The sequence below is a fragment of the Ursus arctos genome, unplaced genomic scaffold (genome assembly GCF_023065955.2).
Source record: "Ursus arctos isolate Adak ecotype North America unplaced genomic scaffold, UrsArc2.0 scaffold_1, whole genome shotgun sequence".
Classification (NCBI taxonomy): Eukaryota; Metazoa; Chordata; class Mammalia; order Carnivora; family Ursidae; genus Ursus; species Ursus arctos.
This window is the reverse complement of record NW_026622763.1, coordinates 49,519,796-49,537,639: the sequence shown is the minus strand read 5'-3', so window position 1 is coordinate 49,537,639 and position 17,844 is coordinate 49,519,796. Positions and strand designations below refer to the sequence as shown.

At 37.8% G+C, this 17,844-nt stretch overlaps 1 protein-coding gene across 1 annotated transcript in view; it reads left to right on the top strand.

Annotated features, from left to right (window-relative positions):
- CFAP210 (cilia and flagella associated protein 210) overlaps positions 1 to 17,844 on the top strand; it is a 33,286-nt gene that overhangs the window by 11,327 nt on the left and 4,115 nt on the right. Inside the window, exons 5-8 of the mRNA XM_026489694.4 lie at positions 6,140 to 6,296; positions 11,425 to 11,564; positions 13,987 to 14,179; positions 14,825 to 14,989. Coding sequence (XP_026345479.2) covers positions 6,140 to 6,296; positions 11,425 to 11,564; positions 13,987 to 14,179; positions 14,825 to 14,989 — 655 coding nt within the window. The remainder of the gene's footprint in view (positions 1 to 6,139; positions 6,297 to 11,424; positions 11,565 to 13,986; positions 14,180 to 14,824; positions 14,990 to 17,844) is intronic.

Genomic DNA, 17,844 nt, shown 5'->3' with positions numbered 1-17,844 from the left:
GACTTTTATGCAAAGATGTAGTTATGTAGGGTAGATTTTTTTTAACTGAGCTTGAATTTTACATGTGGAGAGATACTGCCTTTGAGAAGGCTTTAGTATGTAATCATCAGTGATATCTGATACCCTTCCTTTTCTTTATGTTATAATCAATTATGGGCAGTACTTTTTTTAGAGTTTAATGGACCAAAAAATAGTATCTTTTAATTTATATTTCTCTTCATTTCTAGTGAGGCAGGTTATTTTTTCATGTGTACATATTCATTTGTTTTGGTTTTTGTTGTTATAAATTGGTTATTCCATAGTTCTCCTGTGTAGGATGTTTCATATGGATGTGTATGTTTGTCATTGATTAAAAATTGATTGATCAGCAGCTTTTATATATGTTGGATATTAATCTTTATCAGACATATTGCAGATTTTTGTCATCTTTTCTGAATGTTTTAGTATTTTCTTTTTAAAGATTTTATTTTTAAGTAATCTCCATACCCATCATGGGGCTGAAACATACAACCCTGAGATCGAGAATCACATGCTCTACCAACTGCGCCAGCCAGGCGCCGTTGAATGGTTTTAGTACTTAGAAGATACTTATTTTATGTGCTTAAATCTGTCTCTTTTTGTTATTATGGTTTCGAGTTTTGTATATATATATATTTATTTCTCATAGTCACAAATGTCTGAGTGACATAGATATCAATTCTCAGGATACATGTGTTGCCAGATTGTGTAGTCTTTATTTCTTGTAATCCTTAGTAAAAAGAGAAGGGAAACCTTTGGATTTATTGTAAATTTTTTCTTTGTCAGTGTAGAGACCCAAGGGTTTATGTGAGTTAGGGATAGAGACATTGGCAGAGGGAGGCAAATATTTGACCAGCGTGTTACCTTTGAGCAATCTTTCTTATGTTGGCTGTTGTGGCTCTGAGATAATTACAGGCAGCAGACTGATCTCCAGGAAATTACCTGGCAAGTGCTAACACCTTCGCAGGCATCTACCCACCTATATAAGCTTTGCATGTAGGCTGTGATCAGGCCACAGGATCCCCTTTCCAAGTGGTCTTTCCATGTGCTGGTTAGAGGTTCCAGCACGTCTAAGGTTTGTCTGAGTTGTTTTTTTGGCTTATCTTCAGTGTAGCCAAGGAGATGTTGATCGGGTTCTGAGGTCAGCTTAAATTCCTTTCCTTTTCATGGTAGGCTCTGTCTTTGTGAATGATGGCCAAGTATTACTTAACTTGATTGTACTCTCAAGTGCCCTATTTTTTGCTGAAACTTCTTGGAAATTCAAGTATAAGGTAAGACTTTGCTTTTTTTAGTTTCTAGTAGTGGTATAGAATTTCTTCCATTCTATTGGTCGCATTGTGGGGACTTGGGAAGGGAAGGATATTTGACATGTGAGCTTGGGTTGCCAATTTGCAAATTTCCAGAAGCCCTACATCTTAAATTTATTAGGAAACATTCAATTCTGGGGCACTTGGGTGGCTCAGTCATTAAGCATCTGCCTTCAGCTCAGGTCATGATCCCAGGGTCCTGGGATCGAGCCCCACATCAGGCTCCCTGCTCAGCGGAAAGCCTGCTTCTCCCTCTTCCACTCACCCTGCTTGTGTTCCCTCTCTCGCTGTGTCTCTCTGTCAAATAAATAATTTTTTTTAAAAAAGAAACATTCAATTCTGTAATTGAAGACAAAAAAAGGAAAATAGAAATCTATTATTATAATTTTTTTAGGTATATGAATTTACGAAATTATCACCAAGTAGTATTGTGTTGGATGTTGATTCATGTGTCAGTTTTATACAATTCAGAATGTGTGTCACTTAAAATACTGTAGGAAAGGTAATGAGCCCAGAAAAAGCCTCTTTAAGCCAACAGTAGAACTGGAATACTAACACTGGTATTAACCTGAGTAGACACAGAGGACCATGTGGTGGAAAAGAGAAGAGGAGAGTTTTTCCCCCACTTTCTTGAATAATAAGAGTCTATTCAGGGGCACCTGGCTAGCTCAGTTGGTAGAGCACACGACTCTTGATCTCAGGGTCATGAGAGCCTATTTAAAATTAAAAAGAAAAAAAATGTTTTTAAAGATTTTATTTATTTATTTGACAGAGAGAGAGACAGCCAGCGAGAGAGGGAACACAAGCAGGGGGAGTGGGAGAGGAAGAAGCAGGCTTCCCGCGGAACAGGGAGCCCAATGCGGGGCTCGATCCCAGGACCCTGGGATCAGACCCTGAGCCGAAGGCACACGCTTAATGACTAAGCCACCCAGGCGCCACAGAAAGAAAAAGTTTTAAATAAGAATCTATTCAGGGGAAAAATTTTATGATAGGCTATTTATTCATTCATTAATAAATTCATTTATCCAATCATCCATTCATTGTTATAAACAGTTATTGGACAATCTCCATTTGCCAGCCACTATTCTAGTAACTGAAAATGTGAAAATGAATACAGTTGTCTTTTTAAGAAGTTCACAATCTGGGGAGGAGGGTATAAATATGGAACGAATAATTAGGGTATGATAGTAGATATTTTGGCAAATGTATGTACAGGATATGTGGAAGCATATAAAATGGACATCTGATCCAGTGTAGAGAAGGGGCTAATTTTTAGAAAAGATCAGTTCTAGCACCAAAGTGTGAAAACTGAGCAGGAATAAGTCATGCAAATAGTGGGGATGTAGAAGTATTTTAAGCAGAGGAAATAGCAGGGGTGAAGGCCCAGAAGTGAGTTAGAGTATGGTGGATTTGGGTAACTACAAGTAGTCAAAATGACTATAGTAAGAGGCCTAAGAGAGCAGTGTTAAAGATGAGATTGAGGAGAGGCAAGGGCCAGGCCATGATGTGCCTTGTAGGCTATGTGTCTAGGATGTGTCAAAATTTGGAATGACCTTCCACTTCGGGCAAAACCGTATTTTAATTCTTTTAATCACAAAGAAATGAAATTGGAGGATACCAAGAGGCAAGACTCTTTTGCATGCGTTGGTAATTGTGCTGTTCAGGTATTACCTGGTGGTGATTTAAAATATGTCCACACATTCTTTGATACTCCTCACTTTAGAGGGTGGATTCTAATTCCTCCCTCCCTTGAGTGCGGACCATACAGAGTAACTCATTTCCAGTGAAGAGAATGAGTAGAAGTGATGATGTGTAACATCCTGAGAGAGATTAGGATATAAAAGGCATTGTGGCTTCCTTCTTGCCATCTTTTTTTTTTTTTTTTTTTTTTTTTTTAAAGATTTTATTTATTTATTTAACAGAGATAGAGACAGCCAGCGAGAGAGGGAACACAAGCAGGGGGAGTGGGAGAGGAAGAAGCAGGCTCATAGCAGAGGAGCCTGATGTGGGGCTCGAACCCAGAACGCTGGGATCACGGCCTGAGCCGAAGGCAGGCGCTTAACCGCTGTGCCACCCAGGCGCCCCCCTTCTTGCCATCTTGATCACTCATTCTTGAGGATGCCGTGATGTAAGGACACTCAGGCAGCTCTATGTAGAGGTCCATGTGGCAAGGAGCTGAGGCTTCCTGCCAAGAGATATGTAAAAATGGGTTCTCCAGCCTCATTCAAGCCTTCAGATGTCTACTACTCCAACTAACATCTTGACTGCAACCTCTGGAGAACCACCCAGCTAGGCTACTCCCAGATTCCCGAATCTCAGAAATGGTGTGAAATAATAAATGTTTATTATTTTAATCCACTAAATTTAGGGGTAATTACTCGGCAATGGATAACTAAAACACACTGTACAGTTGCTGGCCCTGTGCCTGAAAGTGAGACTTCACACATTTTTAAAACAATCTCTAGGCTGCAGACCTAGGCAGTCTTTTCCACTGTTGGGCTTTCAGCAATATAAGAATCTGCCTGTGTCACAGCCCAGTGGGCATAATGGGGATGGGGCAGTAAGGGACTCTAGTGACAGCAAAATCCCCAAATGGAGGGATTTTGACCAAGAACCTTAAACATAATTATTGAAAAGAAATTTAACTGTATCTGTAGATACTGCATATAATTCTATTTCCTTCTATTGATAGGTAAGCCTTTCTCTGGGAAGGGGCCAATAGACCTTGTTTAAGAACAACTCACTTAGTTACTGTTAATCTCATCAGCTTCTCAGAAGAAGAAAAAATCATCATAGGATAGTTTATATCCCGTTCGCCTGGATGAGATCATCTAGAGAAAAAGCAGAGAGAGAGATGAGGGCTTAAGTGATCTTCAGCCATTCCTAATGATTAAAAACCCATCTTAAATCTAATAACTTCTACATTTTTAACCCTAGTTCAGAACACTCCTTTGAGTCCCAGCTTCACATATTCAACTGTCTTTAAGACATCTTCATTTGGAAGTCTCATAAAAAATTTTAAATGTCTAATATGAAATATAATTTGATTCTCCACCCCCACAGTGGAATTTCTAGTGGCATCCTTATCCACTCAGTTGTTCAAATCAGAAACCTAGGAATACACCTCAAGTCTTCATGTTCCTTTATTTTCCACATCAAATCTATCAGCAATTGATGTTGAATTTTTTTCTCCAAAAGGAATCTTAAAGTTACTGCTGTCATTTTAGTCCAGGCCACCCTCATGTCCTGTGGATTGTTATATCAACCCCTTAACTGGCCTCCTGTTCTCTCTTCCCAAGTCCTTTTCCTTTCATTATCCAGAGTGATTTTATTAAAATAAAAACTGATCATATTATTCTCCACCTAAAACTTTTTAGTGTCTTTCCATTCATTTAAAAGAAAATGGAAATGACCATCTCCTGCAAAGCCTTGTGTGATCTGGCCTCATCTTCTCAACCTCTTTTCCTACCACTCCTTCCCTTTACTCTTTCTACTTCTATCATACCGATCTCCCAGGCCTTAAGCACCTGTCAAACCTTTGCTTGCCTCAGGGCCTTCTCACAGGTTTTTCCCTCTGTCTGGAATTTTGTTCCATTCTTCATCAATGGGCTTCTCACCAGCTCAAAGAATCTTCTTTGCTTCTAAGAATTCTAACAAACTAAATAGACAATAAAAATTTTTTGAAAATCTAGTATTTTTAGGACAATCATAAACCTGGTTTAGCTGTAGCCAGCAGTTTTTTTCTTAGGTCCTCCTAAAGAAAGTGACTGCAGCTCTAATGCTGCTTACACTGTACGGATGAATCAACTGGGAATCTTCTGTTCTGCACTGGCTTCATAATATCAAAGCGAACTTACTGGCTCACTAACTGTATAGTCCTCTGTGGCACTGGGAAAGGAAATTTTCCTCTCTGAAGCTGAGTGATGAGACACCAAAAAAAAATTCTTTTGGATTGTATGCACGTGAAAGAAAGGTTTATTCCTCATCCTTTTTATCTAAGTGTATTGTTGATCTACCCTATGTCTACCTGTTCAGGAAGAAAAAAATTGGAGACAGCAGGTAGAGAATGGCAGTGGAGCAGCCTGCACACTTGATTGGCTGACAAGGATGCATGGGCAAGTAGGCACCACAGACTGAGCTGCCTTGCCAGTATGCAGAGGACTGATTGCCAGATGAGGGCACTCAGAGTTTGCAATAAAGTACTGATGGTAGAAGCTCATGGTAGTGATGGTGATGGGGCTGGGAAGGTGGGTTGAAGAGGTAGAGCTAGAGCTAAATCTCCCAGATCACAGCCCTGCAGTAAGGAGGGTGCTCAGGGATCTCTGAAGCACTCACACATAAGCCCGGTGTGGCTTCCCACTCAGAAGGCATCAGTAGCTAGTGAATATTGGCTAGAGAAAGAATGACAACCAAAGTGGCTAGCCCATTTCCTAAGAGGCTAGACCTGTAGTGCTGAAATTGAGAAACACTAGGGATTAAGGACTTTTCTGTAAAATAATGTCACCATTCTACTATACTGTTGTTCAGTTAGCTAGTTCTTTCTAAAGGAAAGGAACATTTGAATCTAGTATAGGACTTAATTTTGGTCAGGAATGAAACAAATTTTGGAGAAAGGAAAATATTGGCAATTCTGGGCTAACCAAAATTAGATTTGGCTTTAATCACTGCTTTGTATATATCTGTTCTTGTCTCCAAAGAAATTCACAAGTTTCCCCACAGCTTCAAATCATCCGAGGTTAGAATCTAATTCATTTCTTTAAAATAAAACCTGTTTTTCTGCTTTGCTCTCAATTTTAGTTATGTTTTTGCTTTAGAATCAAGGAACATAAAGAGGAAGAAGAAAGAAGGAGAAAACATGAAGAAAAGGATGCTAAGGAAATAAAACGACAGAATGCATTATATGAAATAGAAATGAGGAAAAAACTAGAAAAGAAAAAAGAAGAGATGAATGAAAGCAGAAAACTGTTTTTTGTAAGTTAAAAATACAGCATTTCTTAAAAAAATGTGTAAAGTCCAATGCATGACTTTTAACATATTTTTAATAAATTATTGTGGAGTAGAAGACAAGTTGTCATTAAGTTGGGTTTCTAAGTATACTTCTGGGGGAGGTGTATTTGCTATGGATTTATGTGGACGTGCTCCCATGCATGAATAAGAAAGAGAGAAAAGAATGAGACTTTTTTTCAAGTGAATACGTTTTCTTATCCTTTTTTTAAAGACTTTATTTATTTATTTTGGAGAGAGAGCACAAGCAGGGTGAGGGGCAGAGGGAAAAGCAGCCTCCCCACTAAGCAGGGAGCCCCATGCAGGTCTCGATCCCAAGACTCCAGGATCATGACCTGAACTGAAGGTAGTTGTTTAACCAGCTGAGCCCCCCAGGTGCCCCACATCTTCTTGTCCTTTAAATGAGAGTTGTGAGGAATGAATGGGGTGATGTGTGTTCCGTGTTTACTGCACTGTTAATAAGTGCTCAATAAATGTAATAGTTATTTTGTGCCTATTGCAACTCACTTTATTTTGTGATTTTATACATCCTTTTCTTTAAAATTAGTTTTTATTCTTAAGTAATAGATGCACAGAATTAAAACATCAAACACCACCAAAAGGCTTAAAAGAAGAGTAGCAGTTCTTTGCTTTACCCCTTTGCTTCCTGGAGACAACCATGAAGGTTGTTTTACTTGTTCCAGGTGCTTTCAGTTGTTTGTTCTGATATGAAATTATATTCTAAATAATCTGTTTATTTTAAAAATATATATCAAGTTCTAAAGATATGTACCTTGATTTATCAATTTTAGACATTTTCTGTCTGGCTGGCCTGGTAGTTGTGGATTTAGCTCTTTTCCAATACTGTTCCCTTCCCATTTTCCCCTTCCCCTAAAATAATTATGTCACAATTTTAACTAAATCATTATTATTACATAAGTATTGTTCTCTGAAGAGCCAAGTAATATACTATGATTATATTTCTTTGCTTGCATAAATGTTTTTCTATGATTAAATAAGTGTGTATTTGCTTTGATGACTGTATACCTCAGTTTTTTCCCATGTGTTGTCTAAGTTCTGACAAATATATATTGAGTTTTCAAATATTCATCTAAGTAATATTAAATTATCGATGTTCTTGGTTTTCTTAGAGCTCCCCCATGCAAGTCCTCTGTGCTTCTCTAGGCCTCCTGCCCAGCTGTCATTCTGGAACTTCCCTGGGTCACTTTCCTGGGCTGCAGTTCCATTTTCTGAATCCCATGCCTTCCTTTTTCTTGGCTTACTTCTTCATCTTGCTGAAATACATCTTCAACTAACTTCCTAAGAAAGGGTATACAGGTCAATTTTTAAAATTCTTATCTGAAAAGGTTATCATTTAGAGTCATATTTGCTTTATGGTCTGACTGGATATAGAATTCTAGTTCAGAATTCAGCATTTTGTATTCATGGTTCCATGATCATCTGACTTCCAGTATTGCTGTTGAGAAGTGTGATGCCATTTAGGGTCTTCGGCCTATTTATGGATCTGTTGTTTTTATTTCTCTTTTTCTCTCTTTCTGAAAGATTTCTGAGTCATTTTTTTTCATAGTGACATACTTTGGTATAGTTCTTTTTTATTATTTTGCTGAGCACTCAGTTGATGCTTTCAATCTGGAAACATATATTCCTTTCATCCTGGAAACTTATTTTATTTCTTGTATAATCTTCCATTTTGTCTCTTCTGTTCTAGAATCCCTCTGATACACATTGGACTTTCTGAATTGATGCTGTAATTAAAAAAAAAAACAACTTTTCTCATTTTTTTAGTTAGGGGAAGGCTCACAGGTGATAGTACCTTAAATAAATTAAAACTTTGAAGTGCAGAGGTATCATTCCAAGGCTGATATGGCAACTCCAGAATCAACAGAGACTGAAACAGCTTCTCTTTTTTTGCTTTGCTATTCTTGGAACATAGATGGCTTCTGCCTCAGAGTTACCCCATGGTTGCTGGAGCTCTTGCCCTCATATCCACATTCCAGGAAGCAAGAAGGAAGAGAAGATAAAGGATAAAAAAGAATGCCCAACTATCTGTTCTCCTTTTAAGGAACATTTCCAGAAGTTTCACTTAATGATTTCCACTAAATCTCATTGGTCATAATTAGTCATACTTAGCTGAAAAGAAAGCTTGGAAATATAGTCTTTTTAGACGAGCATGTTGCCACTCAACAAAATCTGGGTCCTGCTACTAATGCAGAGAAGGAGAAAGAATCATGGATAGGCAATTAATTGTTCCTGCCATTTTTGGCTTTTGTTTGACTTTGAGAGTTATTTTCAACTTTGTCTTTTAAACTTTCTACTGAATTTTATTTTATTTTTTTATTTCTTTATTTTTTTTTAAAGATTTTATTTATTTATGTGACAGAGAGACAGCCAGCGAGAGAGGGAACACAGCAGGGGGAGTGGGAGAGGAGGAAGCAGGCTCCTAGCAGAGGAGCCCGATGTGGGACTCGATCCCAGTACGCCGGGACCACGCCCTGAGCCGAGGGCAGACGCTTTAACGACTGCGCTACCCAGGCGCCCCTCTACTGAATTTTAAATTTAGCTACCAAGGGGAACCTGGGTGGCTCAGCTCGTTAAGCATCCAACTCTTGATTTTGGCTCAGGTCATGATCTCAGGGTCATGGAATTGAGCCCTGAGTCAGGCTCCATGCTCAGCACAGGGTCTGCTTGAGATTCTCTCTCTCCCTCTCCCTCTGCTTCTCCCCCCTTGCTCACTCTCTCTCTCTCAAATAAATAAATAAATAAATCTTAAAAAATCATAAGCTACCAAATTAAGCTACCAATTAGCTACCAAAATTTAAATTTCTATGAGTTTTACCTGAAATGCTACTGTTCCTTTTGCATAAAATCTTATTCTTGTTTCATGAATGAAATATTTTTATCTCTACAAGACACTTTGGAATGGGGCAGACCTTTGAATGCTAACTCTGCAACTAACTAGCTATGTAACCTTGAGCTGAGGCTTTCAACTTTTTTTTTTTTAAAGATTTTATTTATTTATTCAACAGAGATAGAGACAGCCAGCGAGAGAGGGAACACAAGCAGGGGGAGTGGGAGAGGAAGAAGCAGGCTCATAGCGGAGGAGCCTGATGTGGGGCTCGATCCCATAACGCCGGGATCACGCCCTAAGCCGAAGGCAGACGCCCAACCGCTGTGCCACCCAGGCACCCCTCAACTTTTTAAAAATGAGAATTAGCTTTGTGTTAACTCTATTCTTTACTATTATAAAAAAATCTGTATGAACATCACAGTAAACTTAGGGAAAAAAAGCAAAATAAAACTTTTAAGAAATCATTCAAAACAATCACCTTCAACAGTTTGATATTGTCATTAGCTTTTCATGTTAACTAATGCTTCTCCTAACCAGATTATGGGCTTTTAAAAGTAATAGCCATAAGATAGGAGAGCACTTATGAATGCTAGGTGCATGGTAGACCCTGAGTTATAAATATATTGGAAGATTAAATATTGCATCTTTCACTTGAATTGGTTTCTACTTATGGTAACCAAATACACTAATATATCAATGTATCCAGGCTATTGTGTTCAAAGGCACCTATTTTTAATGATGGCTAACTCAGGCTGGAGTCATGGAATATTTGCTGATACGAACAGATTTTTATTTTTTGTTTTGAAAAATAATGACCTATATTAAATTTTTTTTGTTAGAATATATATCTGTATCTTTTCTTGTGTATGTGGGAAAAGAAAGTCTAGACAAGAAACTCGTTTCAAAATGATCAAATGTGGGGGAATTAGAAATATACGCAGATAGACAGTGGATGGAGAAGGAAAGACACTTTATTATGTGTATCTTTTAAATATTTTTAATTTGTATACCATAGAACTATATTAACTATTTAAACATTAAATGAAAATTGATTAAAATATTTAATGTATTTTTTCTGATTATAGAATTTTTAAAAATATTTTTTAAAAGAATTTTATTTAAGGGGCACCTGGGTGGCACAGCGGTTAAGCGTCTGCCTTCGGCTCAGGGCGTGATCCCGGCGTTATGGGATCGAGCCCCACATCAGGCTCCTCCGCTGAGAGCCTGCTTCTTCCTCTCCCACTCCCCCTGCTTGTGTTCCCTCTCTCGCTGGCTGTCTCTATCTCTGTTGAATAAATAAATAAAATCTTTAAAAAAAAAAAAAGAACATAAAAAAAAAGAATTTTATTTATGAGAGAGAGAGCGAGCGAGAGAGAGACCAAGTAAGGGGAGGGGCAGAGGGAGAAGAAGACTCCCTGCTGAGCAGGAAGCCTGACATGGGCTTGATCTCAGGACCCTGAGATCTTGACCTAAGCCAAAGGCAGGTGGTTAACTGACTGAGCCACCCAGGTGCCCCTTATTTATTTATTTGAGAGAGAGAGAGATGAAGAGAGAGAGAGAGAAAGCATATACAAGCAGGGCGAGGGGCAGAGGGAGAGGAAGAGACTCTCAGGCAGACTCCTTGCTGAGTGTGGAGCCCAACGTGAGGCTCGATCTCACAACCCTGAGATCATGAACCCAGCCAAAACCAAGAGTTGGCTGCCTAACTGACTGAGCCACCAAGGCTCCCCTCGAATTATTTTTAATTACATATTTTAAAGAAATTGGATATTTGAAAGGAAATACAGAAAAGCATTAAGATGAAAAGTCACATATATAATCTCATACCCCAGAGGCAACTATTAACATTTGATCCATTTCTTCCAGTAGTGTATACATTATAAACTTATACCTATATATGTTTGCAAAACTGAAATATGCTATGTAGTATTTTATACTCTCCTTTCCCCTTACCCATTATATTATTTGTATCTTCCCATATCATTGAGATTATAATTTATTTAACTGTTTCTTCATTATTAAAGATTAAGAGGTTGTTTCTAGTTTTTCACTTTTACAAATAACTTCGAGGTAAAGTACATGGTACATAAAGCTTAATGTGTATCTCTGATTGTTTCTTTGGGATAAATTCCCAAGAGAGAAATAACTGAGTCAGAAGCTGTGACCATTTGATAGGTTCTTGTTAGATATTCATGTTTAAAGATATTTTTCTTTGTGATAGGATAATACACAATTTTTTCTCCTAAGGAACATATGAATGACAAAAATATCATCAAAGCTGTAGAACGGCAGCAGCAAGAGGACGAAGATGAAAAGATTAGAAAATTTATCAAAGCAAAAAAGCGTCTTACACAAATGGGGAAAGAAAAAGAAGCTGAAACACACAGGTAAGCTTTTAAAAGTAATTAGTGTAATTAATAAAGTACTATCTGAAATTATTATAAATCAGAAGTTGTGATATGAGAGTAATTTTTAAGAAGTAATTATAGGGTGCCTGGGTGGCTCAGTCAGTTAAGCACCTGCCTTCAGCTCAGGTCATGATCCCAGGGTCCTGGGATTGAGTCCCACATTGGGCTCCTTGCTCAACAGAGAGTCTGCTTCTCCCTCTGCCCCTCACCTCACTCATGCCCTCTCTCTCTCTCTGTCAAATGGATAAATAAAATCTCTTTAAAAAATCTTTTAAAAAAAGAGAGTAAGTCATTATATATAACTAGGGCATCTAGTGACATGATGATTTGAGTTAGGGTTCCCTTTGGAATATCAAGGACATTCATCTGGTAGATGGTTGGAAATAGTGAAATCTCTGCTGTAGGGGAAGGGTATGAGCAGGAGATGGCTTTGTGAGCCTTTGATATATAAGTGGTAGTTGAAACCATGGATACAGGTGAGCTCACCTATGGTGGGTAGTTAAGAAATGAAGGTGGCATAGTCCATATTTAAGGGCCAAATGGAGAAAGAAGATCATGTGAAGACCAAAGAATAGTTTCCAGAGATAGGAAGAAAATCAGAGAAACAACAAGGAAGGAGAGTTTCAACAGGAAAGCAGTCACTGATGTTAGATCAATAGAGGGATTAAATGAGAGTAAAAAAAAAAAAAGATTTATGTATTTATTTTAGAGAGAGAGAGTGGGGGTGGGCAGAGGGAGGGAGAGTCTTAAGCAGACTCTCTACTGAGCGTGGAGCCCAACAGGGGGCTTGATCTCACGAATCGAACCTGAGATCACTACTTGAGCAGAAACCAAGAGTTGGACACTTAACTGATTGTGCCACCCAGGCGCCCCTAAATGAGATTTTAAAAATGAAATGTCCATCAGATATGGAGGTCATTGCCTACCTTAGTGAGAAGTTTGGGATGAGGTAAGGGGGAAGAGAAAGAGGCCAGTTGCAGTACATTGTGTTTCTGTCTACATCCTACTTTTGCCTTGTGCAGAACGTTCCGATGGCTTTATATCACATGTAGAGTATTTACAAAGGCCCATAAGGCTCTCCACCATCCTAATTTCCAGCTGACCCCAGCCTCGTCTCAGAGACTTCATTTCGTGCTATTCTCTCCTTTGCCTCTTCATCACTCACACAGGACTTCTCCTGTACCCTCTCTGGAGAATGCTGACCTTCCTAAACTCTTTCAAAAGGATCACTATTCAGGTGTTGCCTTCTTGATGAGGCCTTCCCTAACTACCTTAATTAAAACTATAGCCCCACCCCCACATTGCTTATCCATTTAATTGCTTTCTTTTTCCTCATTGCGTGATGTAGCACCATTTTAATTATTTACTTTGTTCACTATCCCTCTACCCCAGCTGTAATGAAAGTTCTAGGAGAACAGAGATTTTTAAATGTTTTTGTTTACTGTTATGTCCCCAGCACCTGGATAGTGTCTGGAACATAGTAGGCAATCAATAAAAGTGTTAAGAATATTGTTGTTGAAAGTCTAGATGCAATGTCACCTTTCCCATGAAGCCTTCCTTTTTGCTCATCTGCCTATGTCACTTTCTAGCTTTCTCATAGCATATATCATCCTTTGCCATGAATTGTTGTTTGCATAAATGTCTTTTCTCTACTTTCGACTGTAATTTCCTTGGGATACACACTGTATCCTTTCCTATCATTTCTCCCACATTGCTTTGCAAATTCACTCAATAAATTAGTGAATATGTCACATCTAAATTTAAAACTATTTGTTACCCAATCCTAAATGAAAATGCCCCTATTCCTTTAACAAATACCTAGTTATTGTTAATGATGTGCCAGGCACCATGCTTGGCTCTGAACTAGAGAGAGGACTTACCCATTCTCTGACCTCAGGAATCTCATAGTGTGAAAGGACAGTTGTCTATCTTCGTATAAATAGAAGTCAATAAAGTGCTATGAATAAATTATAAACAGACTATATAGTAAAAGGATGGATTTATTCAGGATTTTGATAGCTTTTACTAGATATTTTTGCGGTTTCATTTAAAGAAAGGCCTTTGATTAATTTTATAACCTAAGCCTCCAATGTTAGAGTAAGCAGGGTGTCTGATTAAGTATTTGAAAATTTTTTCATTGTGAGAATTTTAATACTTTATTCCCTCCCCCCCACACAAGATATTATATGTATTACTCACCTTGGATTTTTAAAATACACTTTATTCTAAAAATAAAGTATAAAAATAGTTTCCATTTAAAATAATCAGTACATATAAGGAACAATGGGGCTCCTTTTAGTCTTGTAAAAAACTATAAACATCTGATTTCTAGTGAAATTATATTGGCTCCATAACAAATCTATTCATGAAGATTTAACAAGTGATGGTTATTTTGTTATAGGCTAATGGAAGAAAGGAGAGAAAAAATAAATAACTTCCTGAGTGAACTAATAAAAGAGAAACTTGACAATGAAGATTTGATTATTGCTAGAGATAATGCAGAAGCTGAGGCTGAATGGGAAAAAAGAGAAAAAGAAAAATATGAAAAAAACAAAGCAGAATTAAAAGCAATTGCGGAATACAGAGCTGCTGTGGTAAGCAATTCAATTATGACAAATAAAAATTTTTAAAAATTTAAGTCCTTCCCACTGTAGTTTCCATTCCTTCTGACAAAAAACTAGCAAAGATTTGAAAAACAATGTATGAGTTATCTTCCTATATTCTTGAAATAAGACCATGTTTACTTTCTAACAAGATCACATGATAATCAACTACAAATAAAATATTGATAGACACAAAATAATCTTTTGTTTCAGAACCATCTGAAATGCAAAAATTGTTATTCACTTAATATACATTTGAGGGGTTTTAAGACTAACCAAATAAAAATTACCCTATTGCATTTTTGTATTTCTTAACCCTTCAGATAATCCTTATCGCCTACATAATTGACTGTCACAACATTTAATTTGGATAGTTTATAAACATTGTAGCAATTAATTTTTTACCTACAAATATTCCCCTACCTTGAGAAGATCTTGCTATTCTGTTCCTGTATTTTTTAAACCAGTATCACTCAAGTTTTCATTGTGTGTTTCCTGTTATTTGGGAAATAGAACAAAACCAAAGTAAACTCACTGTGTGGGAATCAGCCCAGGTGCATGTAACTTCTGCCCTTGCATTGCTCCTGGCTTTCTGCTTGGAACTTTCTAACTTCCCCTTTGGCTTTTAACATCTAGCTGAAAAATAAAGAGGAAGAAGAAAGACAGAGGAAACTAGAGGCTAAAGAACAATTGCTGGCTATCATAGAAGCAGATCGGATTTTCCAGGAGCATGAAAAGGAGAAAAAACGCAAAGCTGATAAAGAACGTCAAGAAGTTCGAGATGCTCATATTCAGCAAATGGTAATTATTCTTAAATTTTATACTTACTTTAACAATAAATATGTAATGTAGAGTTCATGCTAGTTTTCTGTTTCCCAGGTGGTTTCCTCTGTCAAATAAGATCAAATGATCATTATGGTTATGACACAATAAAAGATATAAAAAATATGAAGAGTTAATTTCTTTTTATCTGTATTGAAGTTCCCGTACTAGGTTTATGTCTTTTGCACAAATATTTATCCTTCTTCAGTGTCCATTGTGCTTTAGTAAATATTAAAGAAAATGCAAATGCATATGGCAGGCCATGATGCTTATCTTCTTCATTCTACTTTTTTCCCCTTTATACTGTAGCCCAGAGATTATGTTGATTGGGATCTCATAGGTTTCAGAGTTGGGGTGATAGGGGTACCAGAGATTTTAGAACACATATAGAGGACCTGGCATCCGGTCATTTATGACTTAAAACTGTTTTCCAAAATGGCTATACCATTTTCCATTCCTACCAGTAACATATGCGAGGACAAATTATTCCACATCCTCAACATTTGTTTTTGTTATCCTTTAATTTTAACTATTTCCAGTGCAGTGATATCTCATGGTGTTGTTCTGTATTTCCCTAATGACTAAAGATTTTGAACATCTTTTCATGTCCTGTATAGACATTTGTGAGCCTTCTTTTATGAAGGGTGTATTCAAATCCTTTGCCAATTATTCAATTGGGTTGTTTGGGTTTTGTGTTTTTTTTTTTAAGATTTTATTTATTTGAGAGAGTGAGAGAGAGTACAAGCAGGGCGAACAGCAGAGTGAGAGGAAGCAGACTTCCCGCTGAGCAGGGAGTCTGATATGGGCTCCATCCCAGAACCCTGGGATCATGACCTAAGCTGAAGGTGACTGAGCCACCCAAGCACCCCTGGGTTGTTTTCTTATTATTGTGTTTTAACATTTTTTTTAATACGGTAGAATATACATAAAATTTGCCATTTTAACCATTTTTCAGTGTACCAGTTCAGGGCCAGTACGTGCATTTACTATCACCACTATCCATCTCCATAACTTTTTCATCATCCTAAACTGAAATTCTGTACCTTTTCATTCCCTTTCCCCTAGGTCCTTGTCACCACTATTCTACTTTCTGTCTCTATGAATTTGAATATTCCAGGTACCTCATATTAGTGGAATCATATTTATCCTTTTGTATCTACACTATTTTACTTGGCATAATGTCTTCAAGACTCATCCATGTTGCAGCATATGTCAGAATTTCCTTTTTTATTAAGGCTGAATAATATTCCATTGTATGTATAGACCCCATTTTGTTTATACAACCATTCATCAGTGGACATTTGAGTTGTTTCCATCTTTTGGCTATTGTGAATAATGCTTCTGTGGATATTGGTATACAAACATCTGTTAAGTCCTGCTTTCAATTCTTTTGTCTATATACACAGAAATAGAATTGCCAGATCAGGGGCGCCTGAGTGAGAGTCGTTAAGTGTCTGCCTTCGGCTCAGGGCGTGATCCCGGCGTTCTGGGATCGAGCCCCACATCAGGCTCCTCCACTATGAGCCTGCTTCTTCCTCTCCCACTCCCCCTGCTTGTGTTCCCTCTCTCGCTGGCTTTCTCTATCTCTGTCAAATAAATAAATAAAATCTTAAAAAAAAAAAAAGAATTGCCAGATCATATGGTAATCCTAGGCTTAACTTTTTAAAGAACCACTGTACTATTTTTTTTTAAAGATTTTATTTATTTTGAGAGAGAAAGATTGCAAGCAGGGGAAGGGGCAGAGGGAGAGAGAGAATCCCAAGCAGACTCCACACTGGACATGGAGCCCTACCCAGGGCTCAATCCCACAACCCTGAGATCGTGACCTGAGCCGAAATCAAGAGTCAGACACTTAACCAACTGAGCCACCCAGGTGCCCCTTGAATGACTGTACTGTGTTTTCTATAAAGCTGTACCATTTAACATTCCCACCAGCAATATTCAAGGGTTTCAATTTCCCTGAATACTCAACATTTGTTGTGTTCTGGGTTTGTTGTTGACGGTTTTGTTGTTGTTTATAATAGCCATCATAATAGGTTTGAAGTGGATTTCACTTGTGGTTTTCACCTGCATTTCCCTAATGATTAGTGATATTGAGCATCTTTTCATGTTTATTGGCCATTTCTGTTCAGCCTGAAGACTTCCTTTAGCATGTTTCATAGCACAGGTAGGTTAGGAATAAATTACTTCAGTTTATGTATTTGTGGAAATGTCTTTGTCTTCATTTCATTGGGTATAAAATTACTGGATATCATTCCTTCCCAGCCTTTTGAATATATTGTTCCATCATCTTCTGGCCTTCATTGCTTACCATTAGCAATCTGCTGTTCAGTACCCTAAATGTGATGCATCATTTTTCTCTTGCTGGTTTCAAAAATTTCTCTTTATTTTTGGCTTTCAGCAGATTTGACAGTTTGTTTGACAGTCAACCAATAATGTGGGTGGAGTTTATGTTCAGTTCAGTGATGTTAAGACAATAATTCTTTTACCCCTGCCACACAAGCTATGTGTGGGTTGAGGATGTTATTCCTAAGAACAGCAAATTTACAATTTCCTCCAGGCTTTTAATTTTTGCTAAAGTCCCTGGGGTCTCTTGTGTGAATGTGTAGTTTATTATGATGATAAGAGTTTATTATTTCAGGGACGCCTGGGTGGCACAGTCATTAAAGCGTCTGCCTTCGGCTCAGGGCGTGATCCCGGCGTACCGGGATCGAGTCCCACATCGGGCTCCTCCGCTATGAGCCTGCTTCTTCCTCTCCCACTCCCCCTGCTTGTGTTCCCTCTCTCGCTGGCTGTCTCTCTGTCACATAAAAAAAAAAAAAAAAAAAAAATCT